A 16,549-nucleotide genomic window follows, 5' to 3' on the forward strand; every position below is an offset into this window, starting at 1 on the left:
CCATGATAGGGTTGCCTTAGGATCTCTGTAAATAATAAATGACTTGGAGGCACACAACAACAGTAACAAATGCCTTGCTTAGAACATATAAATTCTAACACTAATAGATTCACCCACAGCCTGCCATATTCTCTCAGACAGTCATATGTACATTCCTTAATTCTTCCTATAGTTCAGTGGTTCTCAAATGGGTAGGACCCTGGGGGTGGGGGGTGGGGACTTGGAGGCCCTGATTCCTCCTCCTCCTCCTTTTCCCAAACTTTTTATGTGCAAAATTTACACATGCCTTGAGCAAAATATTGAATTAAATAAAACTATTCTAATTTGAACAATGTTACTTCCTTATAAAATGTTAAAATATGAATATACATGAATGTACTAATGAAAATCTGCACACTAAATAAAATATTTTTATTCACATATTATGCTGGGGGGGTTGACATTCACATATAGATATAAAGGGGGGGAGTCCCAAGGATAAAAAGTTTGTGTACCATTGATTTGGTTAATAAAGGAAAAATAAAATAGACCCCTTTATTACCAGTTTCTGTTGTCCTGAATGAGTCACTCTGCTCCTATCTTGTAAATAACTAAGTTGACCTTCCCCAAGCAAGTACCCTCAATATCCATTTATCCCAGCCAGTGTGATAACAAACCGCTCTAATTTGGGATAATGGGGACTGTAGTCCAAATACACCTGGAGTATGCCTGGTTGGAGAAGTGAATTAAGCCCCTGTACTGAAATGTCACAGAGCTATTCTGATCCATTTCATGGCCTTTTGTTCCCACTCATGTGCACAGTGCTGTCCTCTGTGGCTGTACTGCCTGAAGGATTCTGGGAGTTATAGCCCAAACAGTAGAATTTCCAAAGATCTGCCTCATATATCAGGCTTCTGCATTCTCAGGGTCTTTCAGAGGTGTTTAATTACAACTCTCATCTTCCCCAGCCAGCATGCACAAAAAACATGCCTACGACAATAGGAAACTGACTTGGACTGGATCCAACCATTAAAGTGCCTTTTCTGTTCCAGCAGCCAAACATGGCTATACCAAAGTGTGAGGGGAAGAGCATTAATACTGCCAACTGCAGTTCTATGCAGACAAAATCCTAATCAATAATCCTTTTTGAAAGAAACCAATAAGCAACCTGGACCAAAAGAAACAAAGCAAAATACAATCAATGGTGTCCAGCAACTTGGACAGAAATTTCACTTGAGATCTTTGACTGAAACTACAAATGCTACAACTTTAGATTATGGCACAGCAACTATCCATTAAAATGGCAAAATGTATTTTACATGGATGTAGTAAATTGAAAGAAAATAACTAGCATAGTTCTGGTCTTGCATAGCTTTGGCATATATGAGGTATACAGACAAATGTACAAACATATAAAAAACAGATAAAGTACACAAAGAGCACATGTGACATTACAAAATGATAAATGTCTGTTCATTTTAAAAAACGAAACAAAATTTTCTGAACCATTTTTCCTTCTAAAAAGGAATTAGATAATCTTTGCAGTGGCGCCCAACTCAGCTTTTCTGGGAATGCAAGATCAGAAATTATGTCCCCATACCCCATTGGATGAAAGCACAAGAGTCCAGCTTTGTAAGGATATTTGGCAGCATACCTGCTTGGTGTATTGAATAATCTTTTGCTCTGCTTCTGGCAGCAGTTCAACATCATCTGCTCCATAAATCTTCTGTGCAATAATTCTGATCTTATCTAGAATTGGCAGCTGGAAAGATGGGAAAGGAAAATAAATAAAGTCAGGCATAGTTTTCAGTCTTGTCCCTCTACAATGGTATTCTAAACCGAGACACAGTAACTGTTAGAAGTATCAATAATTATTCAACATCTTTTCCTACCACAATGTCTCATTGTTAACTGTGCTCAAGTCAGCTCCATTTTATGGTAACCCTATGAATGAAAGACCTCCAAAATATCCTGTCATCAACAGGCCTCCTCAGGTCTTGCAAAACTCAGGACTGTAGCTTCTTTGATTGAAACAATCCACCTGTAATCTAGTTTTCCTTTTTTCCTACTGCATTTAGCTTTACCAGTGAACAATCTCATCTCATGATGTGTCCAAAGTACAATAGCCTCAGCTGACTCCTTTTGGTTTCTGGGAGAGTTTAGGTTTGATTTCCTCTAGGACTCATTTACTGGTCATTTTGGCTCTCCATGGTATCTGTAGCCACCACATTTCACCATCCAGCTTTCAAACCCATGAAAAGATTATTGGAAATACAAAGGGTTGGACATATCCTGACTTGTCTACTGCAATTAAATTTTACCAGAGAAATGGAAAATTTTCATACGAGAGAGCAATCTTATTCTCTGCAGAGGTATTTTTCTCTTGGGGCTAATCTGTCAAGGGCTCTCTTGGTAGTGCTGATGTTGATGGGCTGAAATTACAAGTGGACAAGGGACAGAAGTATGGGCCCCGGTTCTCACCTTTCCCCCTCCTCCCCACCTGAAAGACTGCTGGGGAATAGAAAGAATAGTCTTGCAGAGGGCTGAACTGACTGCTTGCAGAAAACATACTACCCAGGGGCTAACAGTATCCTACCCATGTTTTAAATTGTCTATAAGGTTACCTAGTAAGAGGCAGTGACACACATTTCAAATTTATGAGTATCCTAAGAGAGCACCTATTCCACTAAGTTTGCAAAGGATTGTTGTGTGGACAGATCTGCAAAGTGTGCGGCTATATGTGTCTAGTGTGTGTGTTTTTTTAACATAAAGGAATTTCAGAAAAGAAGCAAAGTGCAAGAACTCAATGGCAAAGATCAAGGTACAGTTTTTAAAAACCATATTATTTCCCATGGCTTTGAACATATCAGTCAGATTTTGAGTGTTTGGAACCAATAACTGTACATCTTCCCAAGGATATCTGCTGGCTCAAGGGCAAGGAAGCTTGAATTAGATGGCACCCAAGGGAGACAGGGAACATGAGTGTTTGGCTCAGTTAGTGCCAGAAAAAGGAGGAACATTTCTATAGCTAAGTAGTGTTACCACTGAGCTCTTAACCTGGTCCTTGCCAGCCTGGTATCCTTCAGATATGCTAGACTACAACTTTGACAATCTCCAAACAGCTGGAGTTAAGGGAATGGTAGTCAAATTCATCTCGAAGGCAACGGATGTGGGGAGGGTGCTCTAATCATTCCCCAATGAGCATGTCCTAGCACTAGGCTCCATATTTAGGACCCTTATTTAAGCCTCTCTGTACTCTGCATGCAAGAAACTCTTATTGTGATAGCTTTTGCAGTGTCTTGTCTGATATCTTCCTGGTGGCAGGCAAAGACCTGTTAGTGTGACAATTAGCTGATTTTAATTGGGGTTGCTGCCATTGTTTTGTTTTCATTCTCCCAGACCACATCCAGACAAAACAAAGTTTCAGGGGGAATAATTGACTATTTTGCCCACTTGGGCTTTTTTAGGCCTGAAATAGCCTTTATTAAACATTTTAGAAATAAAAAAAAGTGATTAGTCTGGGAAGAGGCTTGAAATAGCTTTGCAATGGCCTATCATGCTTATCAGAGGCCCACCTGACTATTTTCACAGCAATTTGTCTCAGCAAGTTGCAAGGGGCTCCAGTGGAGGTCCACATAAATTCCATGAACCACACTAAGGGGCAAAACAGACTGACACAACATGCTGGCTTGGGGGTGGCGTGGGGTTTAGATGGCGCATGCCCCGATGATGCCCCCAAGCTGGCATCACATTGCCCGCCCATATAGTGGCCAGCATTGCGGCACTCCAGCCGCATGGCGTTCATATGCCGTAAGCCGCACATGTGCAGAATAGCCGTAGCCACTGTGTTAAAGTGCCCCTCTACGGATGTCTGTTTCAGCTCTTAGTCATCTCTAGTATATAGTGTGGCATCCAAGAGTTTCTAAACCCTTGTGTTCCCCAAGACATTTCTCTATCACATACTTTGCTTTCTGTTGGCCATTCCTTAGTAACCCCCCACAAAGAAATCATACCCTAAATCACCATCTTAACAGCTAATTGCCATGAATGCAGGCCACAGAAACTCCAGTTGTTTATGAACTCATATTCCCAGATCAATTTTTATTCTAGCTAGAAACTCTGTACATAACCATCAGGTTCTCAGTCCCTTCACCATTGACAACAGTGGGAAATCTATCCAATTTTCAGGCCTGTTGTACAGATCACTGAATTTATCTGTGTGAATGTCTTGGGGCATCTGAGCCTCTGCAAAGTGCTATACAAATACTCACATCAACAGTCCCTCTTGCTTATCCACACTTACAAATAGGAATGCTCCTTTTTCTTAAAGGGTGCAATTGAATTCAAAATCCTATGAAATGTTAAACCTTGTATTTGGAAGATTTCAAAAAATTCAGATCTGTGTGGTTTGATAAAGAGGTGGCTGAGTGGATGTACAGAGTATTTCCAGTGCTGGAAATATTATTAATCTAAGTGCAGTCCCTTTTCCTTTTCCTCAAAAAGCAAAAATAAAAATAAAATGTATTTTCTTTGTCTTGTTGCATAAGGAAAATCCTATAGGGAGAAGAATCACAGAGGTCTTAGTGCAAACCCCTACCTCCACATCATACAAGAACCTGAAGTTGCTTGGAGCCTGCGATGCTCTTTTTACTGCTTCTGCCAATGCGACAGCTCCTTTCCCACCTTCAGCCCAGTGGGTGCATTTCACAGCATCAAAAGCACCAGCTTCTTTAGCCAGCCGAATGACCAGCTGTAGCTCTGTTTGTGTATCAGATCTGTGAAGAAACCCATTGAAAAATTGGTGCAAGAAATACAAATGACCAGTCCTCCTGGACCAAGTATAGAGTTTGAAAGACTCACTTTCAGAGACCTGAATCCAATTGATACTAGAGTAGACCCCACTGAATCAGCTGTGTGTGTGCGCTTGTTATGTGCCTTAAAGTAATTTCCAGCTTATGGCAACTCTATCATAGGATTTTCTCGGAGAGACTTATTCAGAGGAGGTTTGCCATTGTCTTTCCCTGAGGCTGAGAGCATGTGACTTGCTCAAGGTCTCTCAGTGGGTTTCATGGCTGAGCGGAGAATTGAACCCTGGTCTCCAGAGTCAAAGTCCAGCATTCAAACCACGACACCACACTGAATTGGCTCCTGAATGCTAAATCAAAATGCATGTAAAAGCATGTGATTCATCAGGTCAATTCTAGTTGGATGGATTCTGGTCTTGGACTACAACTCCCAAAATCCAACTGCCTTGCTGGTTAGGGGATTCCAAGACTTGTAGTCCACCCAGTAACTTTTCCACTTGATGGCCTGGACAGTGTGACCATGAAAAAGGAACAGTGGCCCCATACAGACTGCCAAAATAAAGATGCTTCGGGTCACTTTGGAGGCATGCTGTTTAAATGATGCATGCATCCTAAGAATCTGGAATCTGTGCCAAAGCTGCGCTCCAGTCCTTAGGACTGGAGCGTGGCTTTGGCACGGCTTCCGGCCTCTTAGAACTCATGCAGCATTTAAACAGCATATTTCCAAAGTGACCCAAAGCAGCTTTATTTTGGCCTGTCTGTATGGGGCCAGTATTAAGCACTTCTTCCTCTACAACTTATTTCCTAGTTAATACTTCTCATGGGCTGAGAACTCTTACAGTTGCAATGGATTATCTTTTAAGAGCTGCTGCCAAATTGGGAAACAATCTGTTGAAATAAATTATGGCTCTCTCCCTTCGTCTTTAGCAAGAAATGTGAAGTATGTCTTTTGGTTGGCCAGGTAACAAGATTTATTGTTTGCATTCCCCTAAAGTTAGAGGAAAATATGGGAGGGTTACAAATAGAAGTCATCATAATCTGCATCACCTGTAAAATCCCATGTTTGAGGCAAGTAATTGCATAAATATGAAAGTTATATTCCTTTTTATGATTTCTGATGCTAGCTGTCCTGAGCACCTGGGGGGGCAGGATATATTTTATCAGATAAAACAAAAATAGCAGAGGCAGATGCAAAACAAGACATATTTATTTATTTAATATCCCATTTTTCTCCCAAGATTGGGATGCATGGTTTTGCATATTAAAATGTCTAATAAAACAACATTTATTTATTTATTTACTTACTTACTTACAGGATTTATATCCCTCTTTTCACCCAAAATGGGATTCAAGGTGACTTATTTATGAATTATAAATATAAAATGCTACACTAATTTAAAATAGTGATTTAAACCCTTTAAAACACTATCTTAATAATTTTTTAAAAAATTAGAAGTCCAGTAGACAATAACAATCTGCATGAATAAGTGAAAAAATGGGAAAGGCATTCCGTAATTTAGCAGCAACCACCAAAAAGTTCATTTGAGGCAATATGTCTTTCCAAAAGTCCTTTTTAGGTGCATCAGCAAGCAGGTTTAGCCTTTAATTCTCTATTAGCTGCAAAAGGCCAAATCTGAAGTGAAATAATTCTAAAGCACATTTTTCCCCCATATGCTTTTTGTTTCTGTTCCTTTGGAATGGTATTTCATTTTGGACTAGTATGCTACAATCAATCATATAATCAATGTGTATTCAAGTAATTAGCCAAAATAACTTAAGTTGAGATTCTCAGTAGAATTTACTATCTAATTGCTTCTCCAGTTATAATGTAGAGGTTGGTAAACAGTCAATTATGCTGGCAAATAAGCTCATGTCTGGAGGGGAGTGATTGCTCTATTGTGTTTCCAGATTCAACATACCCAGTTTCTATATAGGAAATAATTTGTCTCACTTATCCACATTTTTTTGCTACTAGTAGTAATCTCAAAATCTGAAAGGAGTCCTCTATACTTGCATCAAAGTGGTACATAAGAAAATACAGTATGTGATATAGGCATGGACCAGAAATAATTATTTATTTCTCTTTTTAAACTATGTATCTTTAATACGTAGAGAGATCTTGTAGTACCTTTGAGATTAACTGAAAGAAAGAGGTTGGCAGCATGAGTTTTCATAGGCTGATTCTACAGACTAACACGGCTGTATCTTTGAATTTTATGTCTCTTTAACTATGGTTAAAACAATGGAAGCATCTCATCGGGGTCACTGCCTCCTTCTTCTTTCCTCCTTTATACCCGTTTTCAGCATGAACTATGGTCAATATGACATCTGATGTGAATCAGTGCTAGCCATGTTAAGGTTATCTTTATTCAGCATTTGAAGCATTCAGAGTTAAAGTGTTAAACTGGTTAAAGCTAATCATGGTTGGCACCAGTTTCAGTAAGAGAATTAACATCACAAAGGAAAAGAGGTAAGAACATCTGTGGAGATGAGGGAAATGGGAAATACAATCACCCCTCCTAACTCACGGATCTGAGATCCACGACCTTAAATATCCAGAGAGGGGTGACTCCGCTATTTTCAATGGCACACGTGCCCAGTGCGCATACATGGGTTGTGCACACAGGGGCGTGCCCCATTCAAGCTTATGGGGCTTGAATATGCATGAGTCTCCATTTTTGCAAGGGGGGGGGGGTCCGAAACAGAACCCCCACGAAAGCTTAGGGCCAACTGTACATTGAGGCACTGCAGATAGGGCACAAAACCATGGTTATGAGATTTGGAAGCATTATATCTGTATCAACATGTGGAACAGGAATCTGTACATCTAGAACTGAGGGGGGCAACATTTGAAGGCTAGAGGGCTCACCTGGGGAGGCTTTTACTCCCCCATTTAAATTTTTGCCCCTAAACACCCTCTATGGGGCATTATTGCCACTATTGCCATTTTAGTTCCAGGAAGATTTTTTAGACCCAGAAGTTATCCAGAAGTAAGGTCCTGTTCAAAAGAGCCCCTCTCTTGCCTCAACTGGCCCGGGGTGCTGAATTTTTTTAAATGAAATTCCCCCCAAAGGGCAATCAAGATCTCTGGGGGCTATATTATGCTATATTATGCTCACAGAACATGGTGTGTGTGTGTGTGTGTGATGTGCCTTTAAGTCGTTTCTGACTTATAGCAGCCCTAACTATTGTGGGGTTTTCATGGTAGGAGGCTTCCCATTGCTTTCCCCTGAGGCTGAGAGCATATGACTTGCCCAAGGTCACCCTTGGGTTTCATGGCTGAGCAGGAATTTATCCCTGGTCTCTAGAGTCATAGAATCATAGACTCGTAGTCGTAGAGTTGGAAGAGACCACAAGGGCCATCCAGTCCAACCCCCTGCCATGCAGGAAAACACAATCAAAGCATCCCCGAGAGATGGCCATCCAGCCTCTGCTTGAAGACCTCCAAGGAAGGAGACTCCACAACACTCCGAGGGAGTTTGTTCCACTGTCGAACAGCCCTTACTGTCAGGAAGTTCCTCCTAATGTTGAGGTGGAATCTCTTTTCCTGCAGTTTGCATCCATTGCTCCGGGTCCTAGTCTCTGGAGCAGCAGAAAACAAGCTCAAACAAGCTCCACTGTCCTGAGCCAGGGTGACGTAAAACATAAATCAAATCTTTCATGTTGAAAGCAGGAGAAGTAAAGGGACATTTAATTTTTACTCTGTAAATGCTCACTGCCATCCATTAAGCATTTAATCTTCATGACATCCCCCACTATCACCTCCCTCGATTCAGCTGGCAAGCATAAAAAAGCACTGCTTGATTAAACAAGGCATTCTGTCTTATTTCAAGGTTAAAAAGGGCAGAGAGCTGTTGCAACAAAATCTCTCACTTACAATTTTGTGCAGTTCATGGAAACATCATGTAGCCATATTATTACATTTCAACAGGAACGTATGAGGGGAAAAACACATGCTGGAGGATTCACAGATGGCATGGTAGAAGGTAGAGGGCAATGCTCACAAATGGCTGGCATGTGAATGGGTTCCCACGTTTCAATAAGCTACCTAATTATCTACTTACATGTGTGAATTTGGTTTTGATAGTTTAGGCTTCTGTGTGTAAGTCATCTGTCAACATATGGTGACGCCATGAATTTCACATGGTTTCCTTAGGCAAGGAATACTCAGAGATGGTTTGCTCCTGCCTTTCTATGAAATATGTATTAAGATAGTGTGTGAAGTGTTCAAATGTTTTAAATTAGTGTAACATTATATTAATAATTTACTTTGTTTTATTAGGGATTTTAACATGCTGCAAAATCTTGCATCCCAATCTTGGGAGAATGGAGGGATACTAAATAAATAAACATGCTTTGTTTTGCATCTGCACACTACACACACACACACACACACACACACATCCCCTATGATATATTAGGCCTAATTTATCATAGGAAAAGGTTTAGAGAAAGCACTTCCAATTTTATAAATGAAATGTCGGGGCTTAACTATAAGGCCTTGCCTAATTGTAAGCCCTGCTCCTCAGAACCCTGTACTACCTCCAGATACCTGTGTTTTCCTCTAAAGCTCCTCCAAAAATTGTAACAGAAAGTGATGCAATTTCACTTCCTATTTCCATTTTGAGTGGGACTGCAAACTTGGACTTGCTCTGGATGCCCATAAAAATGTGTCTCTGGCTTCTGCAGTTGCCCAACTCTTTCATAGGGCATGGGTGGGAATGTATCATGGTTTGGAGGATCATTTTCAACACCTCCCATGTCTCAGTGGGCTCATGGCAAATATAAGTTGGTTTTTTCTAGCAAATGGAATTCAGTTATCTTTAAGAATTATTTTTGCTTATGGTCAAAACCATGGCCCCCTGGAGCCTACTTGTGATCAATAAAACATTTTTCCAAACCACATTTTTGAAAAAATGGCAGGTCAGGACAGTCTCCATCAAATTGCTCAAAGAGATGTGTACACCCCATGGGCTGCATGATTCCCACCTCTGCTATACAGAATACATGGACATCCAGCTACTTGCTCAGATCTGGTCTATTACATAGGGAGCAGAATGAAGATGATGCGTTGGTACAACAGATACCATTTCAGCCTGAAAATGGTAGTGATGTTGCAGCCCTCTCCAAGTCAGTGCTCCCCAGATGTTGGGCTACAACCTTATATCAGGCCCAGTCTACATGGCCCACATGGCCCAATGTCTGGGATGATGAGAGTTGCAATTAAAAACTTCTCAGTAGCATGAAGTTGGGGAAGACCACTACAATGCATTAAAAACAATTTAGCCCAACCAATTTTTCAATGTGCTGGTATTTTAACTGCAGGAATTATTATTTTATGGTGTATTAAAAATGTCATCCCATGGAAACTGAAGTGGTATAAATCCAGAATATCACCTCAGGATTCTAGCAGCTCATTTTCATCCCGAGGTAGACCAGGACTTAATCCTACTTACTTGAATGCATTTACTGCAACTACCACTGGGACACCAAAGGTCTTGGCATTTTGGATTTGTTTACGCAAGTTACTGCAACCCTTCTCCAAAAGCACAAGGTTCTGTATAAGAAAAGAGGAAAGAAGGGAAAAGGGATTTAGTCTGGGGAACAAAAAACACTTACAGTGCTTCTTTACAATCTGCTGTATGAAAAATAGCTTATGCTAAAGAACAATGGTACACAAATGGAAGAAAAAATAAAAATCTATTGCTAAGGTACATCTTTTCAGAAATGTCACTTGCTTGCAAGGAAAAATGAGATTTTTTTTAAAAGTACCCGAAGTGAAAGAAATGCTCAAAATTGGAACAGCTGCAACAAAAGAATTCTCACTTTCAAGTGCTGGAAAGCAGCTTCGCATGAAAGAGACTAAGAAAAATGGAGACAAGCACCAATAGCTTTTCAATGGAAGCAACTCAAGAATACATGAAAGCTCATGACACATACTTGGAGTTGTTGTTAGTCATTAGCACCTAATTTCCAGGGCTGCAAATAAAAACTTTTTGGGAATGGCATGCTTTGAACCTATTTCAGTCTTACAGAGCTATGAAGACTAAACATATTGGAGCTGACACGACATAGCCCATATACTAACAAGATGCAAAGTGAGAAAATTATGTTTAAATCATGCCCTTCTACCTGCAATGTGAGAGTAATAGAGGTCTATCTTACAGACCAGCTGTATGGATTGCAGGAGAACCATCTAATTTTAACCCAACTTCAATTACCCTAAAACATCTTACAACTATTGCTAACATACTAAAACCAAATTTCAAACAACAAAAATCCACCCTCAGTGAAATACACACTACAAGAAAAGCCTCTGTCAGTATATATGCGTGTGGGTGTGAATCTGTGTATCGAGACAGCTGTATATGCACACTATGTATTGTATGCATGCAGAGCTACACAATACTTTCAAATATGGCATTTCAAACCATTCCCTATTAAAACCATTCAGATGTTCAAAGCTCTTGATATGATATGATTTTGGATTCTAACCAAGGCTAGACCACCAGAAAGGAAGGGAGGAAAAAAGTCTACCAGAAAATGTCAGGGATATCTAGGCAAGGTTAAGGAAGAATCCCTAGATCAAAATTGACAATAAAGGGATAATAAAAACTTTACACAGAGACCCCATTTGCCAATGGGACTCTTATTGCCTTGTCTGCTTTCTCCAAATCTAATAATGTCTTTTAGTATGTAAGCTAGTGTTTCTTAACCTGTGGTTCACAGACCCCTAGGTGGACCATGCCATCCTCAAAGGGGGACCTGAGGGTGTTGCTGGCTTGCTGCATCTTTTTCTGACTGGCCATCCTCCCTGTATCTTTTTTCTGTGGCTAAGGTACCAGGCACAACATAGGGAATGAGCCTAGGAAGGTGGCCGGGCCAAGCGGTAGGGAGAGGAGCCCCTTCCCTCATTCCTCTGCTGGGTGCTGCTGCTGTCATGCTCCCTGGGTAGGGTTGCTGCTTGTCCCAGAAAACCTGGAAAATCCTGGATTGAAGGGACTAAAAATGTCCCAGCTGGCTGGGCCGGTTGCAGCAGTGACTCCTGGATTTATCCTTCATCACAGGCCAATGGGTAGGTTAAAATGTGGCAGTGACAATGAAGCAGGAATAAGTAATAATAAGTATAGTATTTGATGCAATTTAAATTTTTAAATCTTGAGTTAAGTCTTGGGCACCTCCAGCAACAAAATATATTTCAAAGGGTTCCCTGGTAAAGCAAATGTTACAAACCACTGATGTAAGCCATATCTTATACCCTCAGTTTCTCAGAATTGAGGTCTTTTTGAGTTTCTATTTGTGACTAATCACTATTCCAGGTTTATAATAATTTGTACCGTCTTGGTTGACTTTGGCTTTCACATTGCAAACAGAATAACCACAAGAACAAATCTTATTTTATATTAAGTAATTTCCACAATATTATCCAAAATCTTTGGGCAATCCCCAAAATTCAATACAGTCAGCCCTCCTCATAGTTGGGCTTGCTTTCTGTGGCTTTGAGCTTATACAGAAGGCAAGCCCCACTGGAAATAATGAGGCGCATACTTGCGGCGTGCGTCCTGCGCACCGCCACGTGCATGTGCCTAAATATTTCCTATGAGGCTTGAGCACATGCTCTTTTCCCCATATGTGGGGAAGTCCAGAACGGATCCCCACGTATAGGGAGAGCAGACTGTATAAGTTTTTACGCAATTGTACATCCAATATCTAGCATCTGATTCTATATATATGACTTAGGCTTGGTACAGAATGCTGCTTTGCGATGGCCTTGGACCAATATTAGGGCTTGGGATAGCAGAGTGTCCACACGCTCCACACTCTCCTGGTGCTATTTTGAATACACGCACATTCAGACAGCGCACACTGATGACATGCCTTGTCCAAATGGCACAGCACACAAGAGATGTCACTATGCTGCTCCAGGGTGCTACTGGTGCCTTGGCAGTGGAAAGGAGCTACGTTTCGTGGCTCCTTTTTGGAGTGGATCATTGCCATGCCCATGTGGTTGCTGTGGCAATGATCTGGAGCAGAAAGGGGCAGTGTCTTGCTGCCCCTTCCTGCTCGTCTGTACAGGTCCGCAATCTATTGGATAATCCATCCTATTTGAACATGGTCTTATAAAAACATCTTTAAAAAGTTACATAAAAAGGCTCTGTGGTGATCTTTTTCATAACTTTTTCCAGGATTCCTTTGAGACCTCTTAAGATATCTGTTAATACCAAATGATGTGTCCATTACACTTTGTGGACGGGAGAAGAACAGGAAAAGCGCACGTGGTGTGATAATCTTTCCCCTCATCGCATGAATGGGACGATATAAGGACATAGAGATTCCTAAAGAGGTGTCCTCTCAGGTAAAAATAGTGTTTTTTTTATTTGTGGCTTTTCCACTTTCATGGGCGTCCTGCTCCCCTAATCCCAGCAATGTGGAGGGCCCACTGTAATTTTCCCATAAACCAGTTTCTTTGGCTTGGGTTGACAAAGTGAAAAGTGGAGAATGCTTCTGTTGTGAAAAAGAGGGACTCTGAGTAGGTGTTGCATGACAAGCAACACTTAGGGAAATTTCCTGTTCTACACAACCATTAAAGTTACAAGAACCCTCTCTAGCTTTCATTCTGGCAATTCTAGTTTACAGAGCCAAAGGTCTACCTTTAATTTTACTCACAGGCTGCATCCGCACTGCAGAAATAATCCAGTTTGACAACACTTTAACAGCTGTAGCTCAAGGCCACCGAATCCTGGAATTGTAATTCTGTGAGACATTTAATCTTCATTGTCAGAGAGCTCTGGCGCCACAACAAACTACAGTTCCCAGAATTCCATTGCATTGAACCGTGGCAGTTAAAGTTGCGTCAAACGGGATAATTTCTGCAGTGCAGATGCAGCCACAGTCTGCCATTCTACTCAAATGACTTCACACCCACCCTTCCCAAAGCACTTTAGGTTTAAAATGCAAAACTTGAGCAGTGAAGAAGTCACAGAGAGAATATCCATTAGCATGAAAAACAAAGCACTTTGGAAGAAAAGGCCAACTTGGAGTGTTGAGTAAGTTGTTTAGAAGAATAGGCCAAAGTGCCATTTTAAAAATGAAACATTACAGCTTCTACTAGGAAGCAAGATCTCGGCTGCTGAAAAGATCACATTTAGAATTCCTACCTATATATTTTGTGCACTGAGTGCTACTTTGGTCAGCATTTTTTCATACACAGATTAACTTGAACCAGGGATCAGGGCTAGGAGTGGATAGATGAGAGACTCTGATAAAAATACCACTCATACCAAGCGTGGGCAAAGTGTATTCCCAAGGCCAGTTTTGAACCTCTGCGACCACACTCAAAACCACCCAAGTGTGCCTCCAGCTGCTCAATTATATATATATATATATATATATATATATATATATATATATATATATAAAATAAAAATTAAACTAAAAAGGCCACCTCCCATACCTCTAAAAGGAGTGGTGAGAGGAACAATACTGTCCTGATTCTTTTTGTCTCCAAACTCTGCTAGGCATTGGAGAAGAATTTTTTTTAAAAACTGGAAAATAACCTGGAAGTTGGCCTTTTCCTTTCCTTTTGCTCAAAAAAGGCATGTATGGGTGTATATTCTATGTCTTCAAGTCTTTTCTGACTTATGTAGACCCTAAGGTGAACCTATCCTGGAGATTTCTTGGCATGTTTCTTCAGAGGGGGGTTGCCTTTGCCATCTGAGGCTGAGAGAGTGTAACTGGCCAAAGGTCACCCAGTGGGTTTTCATGGCCGAAAGGGGGTTTGAACCCTGTCTCCAGAGTCATAGTCCAATGCTCAAATCACTACACCACACTGGCCCCCACCAATATTTCACAAACAAAAACCAGAACACATGTGATCAAGGTGGCAAAAACTGTTAATGAGGAAGAACACAGAAGTGAGGAGAGGCTGCAACAGTTTGCTTTTGCTTGAGCCTACTGGGAAAGGCAAGATTCCCCCCTTCTTCCTCCCACTGCTGAGTTAACTGAGTACAAACTACTTTTGTACTCTGAACTCAATTTGGAGCAATTGACGTAAGCTGAAGACATGGAAGGAGGACAAGAAAAATCAGTCAGATAGCCCAAACCAAAGAGTTACAGGGCTTTATAGGTCATAACACCTTGGTGGGCGGAGCCCCAATCGAGGTTGTGTGGGGCAGGGGGAGGTATGGCGGTGGGAGAAGGGACTTTCGTTCCAGGGGAAGACGGGATAGATGCGTCATATCTATCTCGCCTTCCTGTCCCCCTCCCAACCTGAAGGACCTGAGGGGCATTCCAACCGTGCCACAAACCCTGTCGCTGCTCCTGTGCAATGCCAGGTCTATTAATAACAAGACCCACATCCTCCAGGATCTCCTGGAGGACTCAAAGTGTGACCTGGCTTGCATAACCGAGACCTGGCTGGGGCCTGAAGGGGATGCTGTGTGGGCTCAGGCCCTCCCTGCCGGGTACTCGGTGAAGGACCAGCGCAGGTTAGGTGGGCGGGGGGGGTGTGTGGCCTTGGTATATAGGAACACCGTGTCCCTCACCAGGAACCACCTCCGACAGACCACCTATATCGAGTGTATTTACCTGACCCTAAAGGCTAGGGACAGTCTAGGGATTCTGTTAGTGTACCGGCCACCCCGTGCATTAGCGGACTCCCTTAACGAGCTGACACAGCTGGTTGCTGAGCTGATGTTGGAGGCGCCCAGGCTTCTTGTCCTGGGTGACTTCAACATCTCCCTCACGACAAGCTCTGTTCCATCTGGTGCGGCTCGGGAATTCATGGAGACCATGGCGGCCATGGGCCTGTCCCAGCTGATACAGGGTCCCACGCATTGCGCAGGTAATACTCTCGATCTGGTCTTCTGTTCGGAGGCGGAAAATCCGTGGGTGGAAATAGCTGATATTTCCCCCTTGTCATGGACGGATCATTTCCTGGTAGAGGTGATAATCAAGGCTTCTACCCAGATCCCCCCCGGGGGTGGAGGACCAATTAGGATGGTCCACCCTCGAAGGCTGATGGAACCTGAGAGGTTCCAAGAAGCCTTAGAAGGGCTCACGGTTGGTAATGACGGCGACTCTGTTGATGCCCTTACCGGTATCTGGAATACCGGTCTCTCTGGGGCTATACACAGAATCGCTCCCAAGCGCCCTCTCAGGCCCGCTTCCAAACGCAAGCCCTGGTATACGGAAGATCTCCGGGCGAGGAAGCGGGCTCTGCGACGGCTAGAGTACCGTTGGCGGAAACACCTTCGCTTAAGCGACAAGACTCTCCTAGACCGACTGTTAGAGGACTATGGAGAGGCAATACGAGCAACAAAGAATTCGTTCTATGGTGCTCGTATTGCGTCCGCGGAGTCGCGTCCAGCAGAGTTGTTCAGGGAGCTAACTCAGCTCCCTCCCGCCCTGAACCAGATCCTTGAACCCTCTAAGGCCTGCTGTGACTTGTTTAACGACTTTTTCGTGGATAAAACTTCTCGTATAAGCGAAGGTCTGAACGCCGACATTATCGCAGAACCTAGGGTAGAAGCGTCCAGAGCCTCCGTGGACTATATTATACTGGATCAGTTTGAGTCGGTGAGTACCGAGGATGTGGACAAGATCCTCGGAAGTGTTCGGAAAACAACCTGCTCTCTTGATCCCTGTCCCTCATGGTTAGCGGTCCAGGGGGGACCGGCGGTGACACTTCTGTTACGCCGGATAATTAATACATCTTTCAGGGATGGACGATTTCCATCGGATCTTAAATTGGCCATAGTAAGACC

The 16,549-nt window shown here is 42.3% G+C and overlaps 1 protein-coding gene across 1 annotated transcript in view; it reads right to left on the reverse strand.

Annotated features, from left to right (window-relative positions):
• Positions 1-16,549, reverse strand: part of MTHFD1 (methylenetetrahydrofolate dehydrogenase, cyclohydrolase and formyltetrahydrofolate synthetase 1) — a 113,875-nt gene that overhangs the window by 18,137 nt on the left and 79,189 nt on the right. The window contains exons 23-25 of the mRNA XM_089522726.1: positions 10,241-10,341; positions 4,577-4,754; positions 1,634-1,741 (exon numbers count right to left, since the gene is read on the reverse strand). Coding sequence (XP_089378852.1) covers positions 1,634-1,741; positions 4,577-4,754; positions 10,241-10,341 — 387 coding nt within the window. The remainder of the gene's footprint in view (positions 1-1,633; positions 1,742-4,576; positions 4,755-10,240; positions 10,342-16,549) is intronic.

The sequence above is a fragment of the Sceloporus occidentalis genome, unplaced genomic scaffold (assembly GCF_023333645.1).
Source record: "Sceloporus occidentalis isolate IW3139 unplaced genomic scaffold, rSceOcc1.0.p SCAF_4, whole genome shotgun sequence".
NCBI lineage: Eukaryota > Metazoa > Chordata > Lepidosauria > Squamata > Phrynosomatidae > Sceloporus > Sceloporus occidentalis.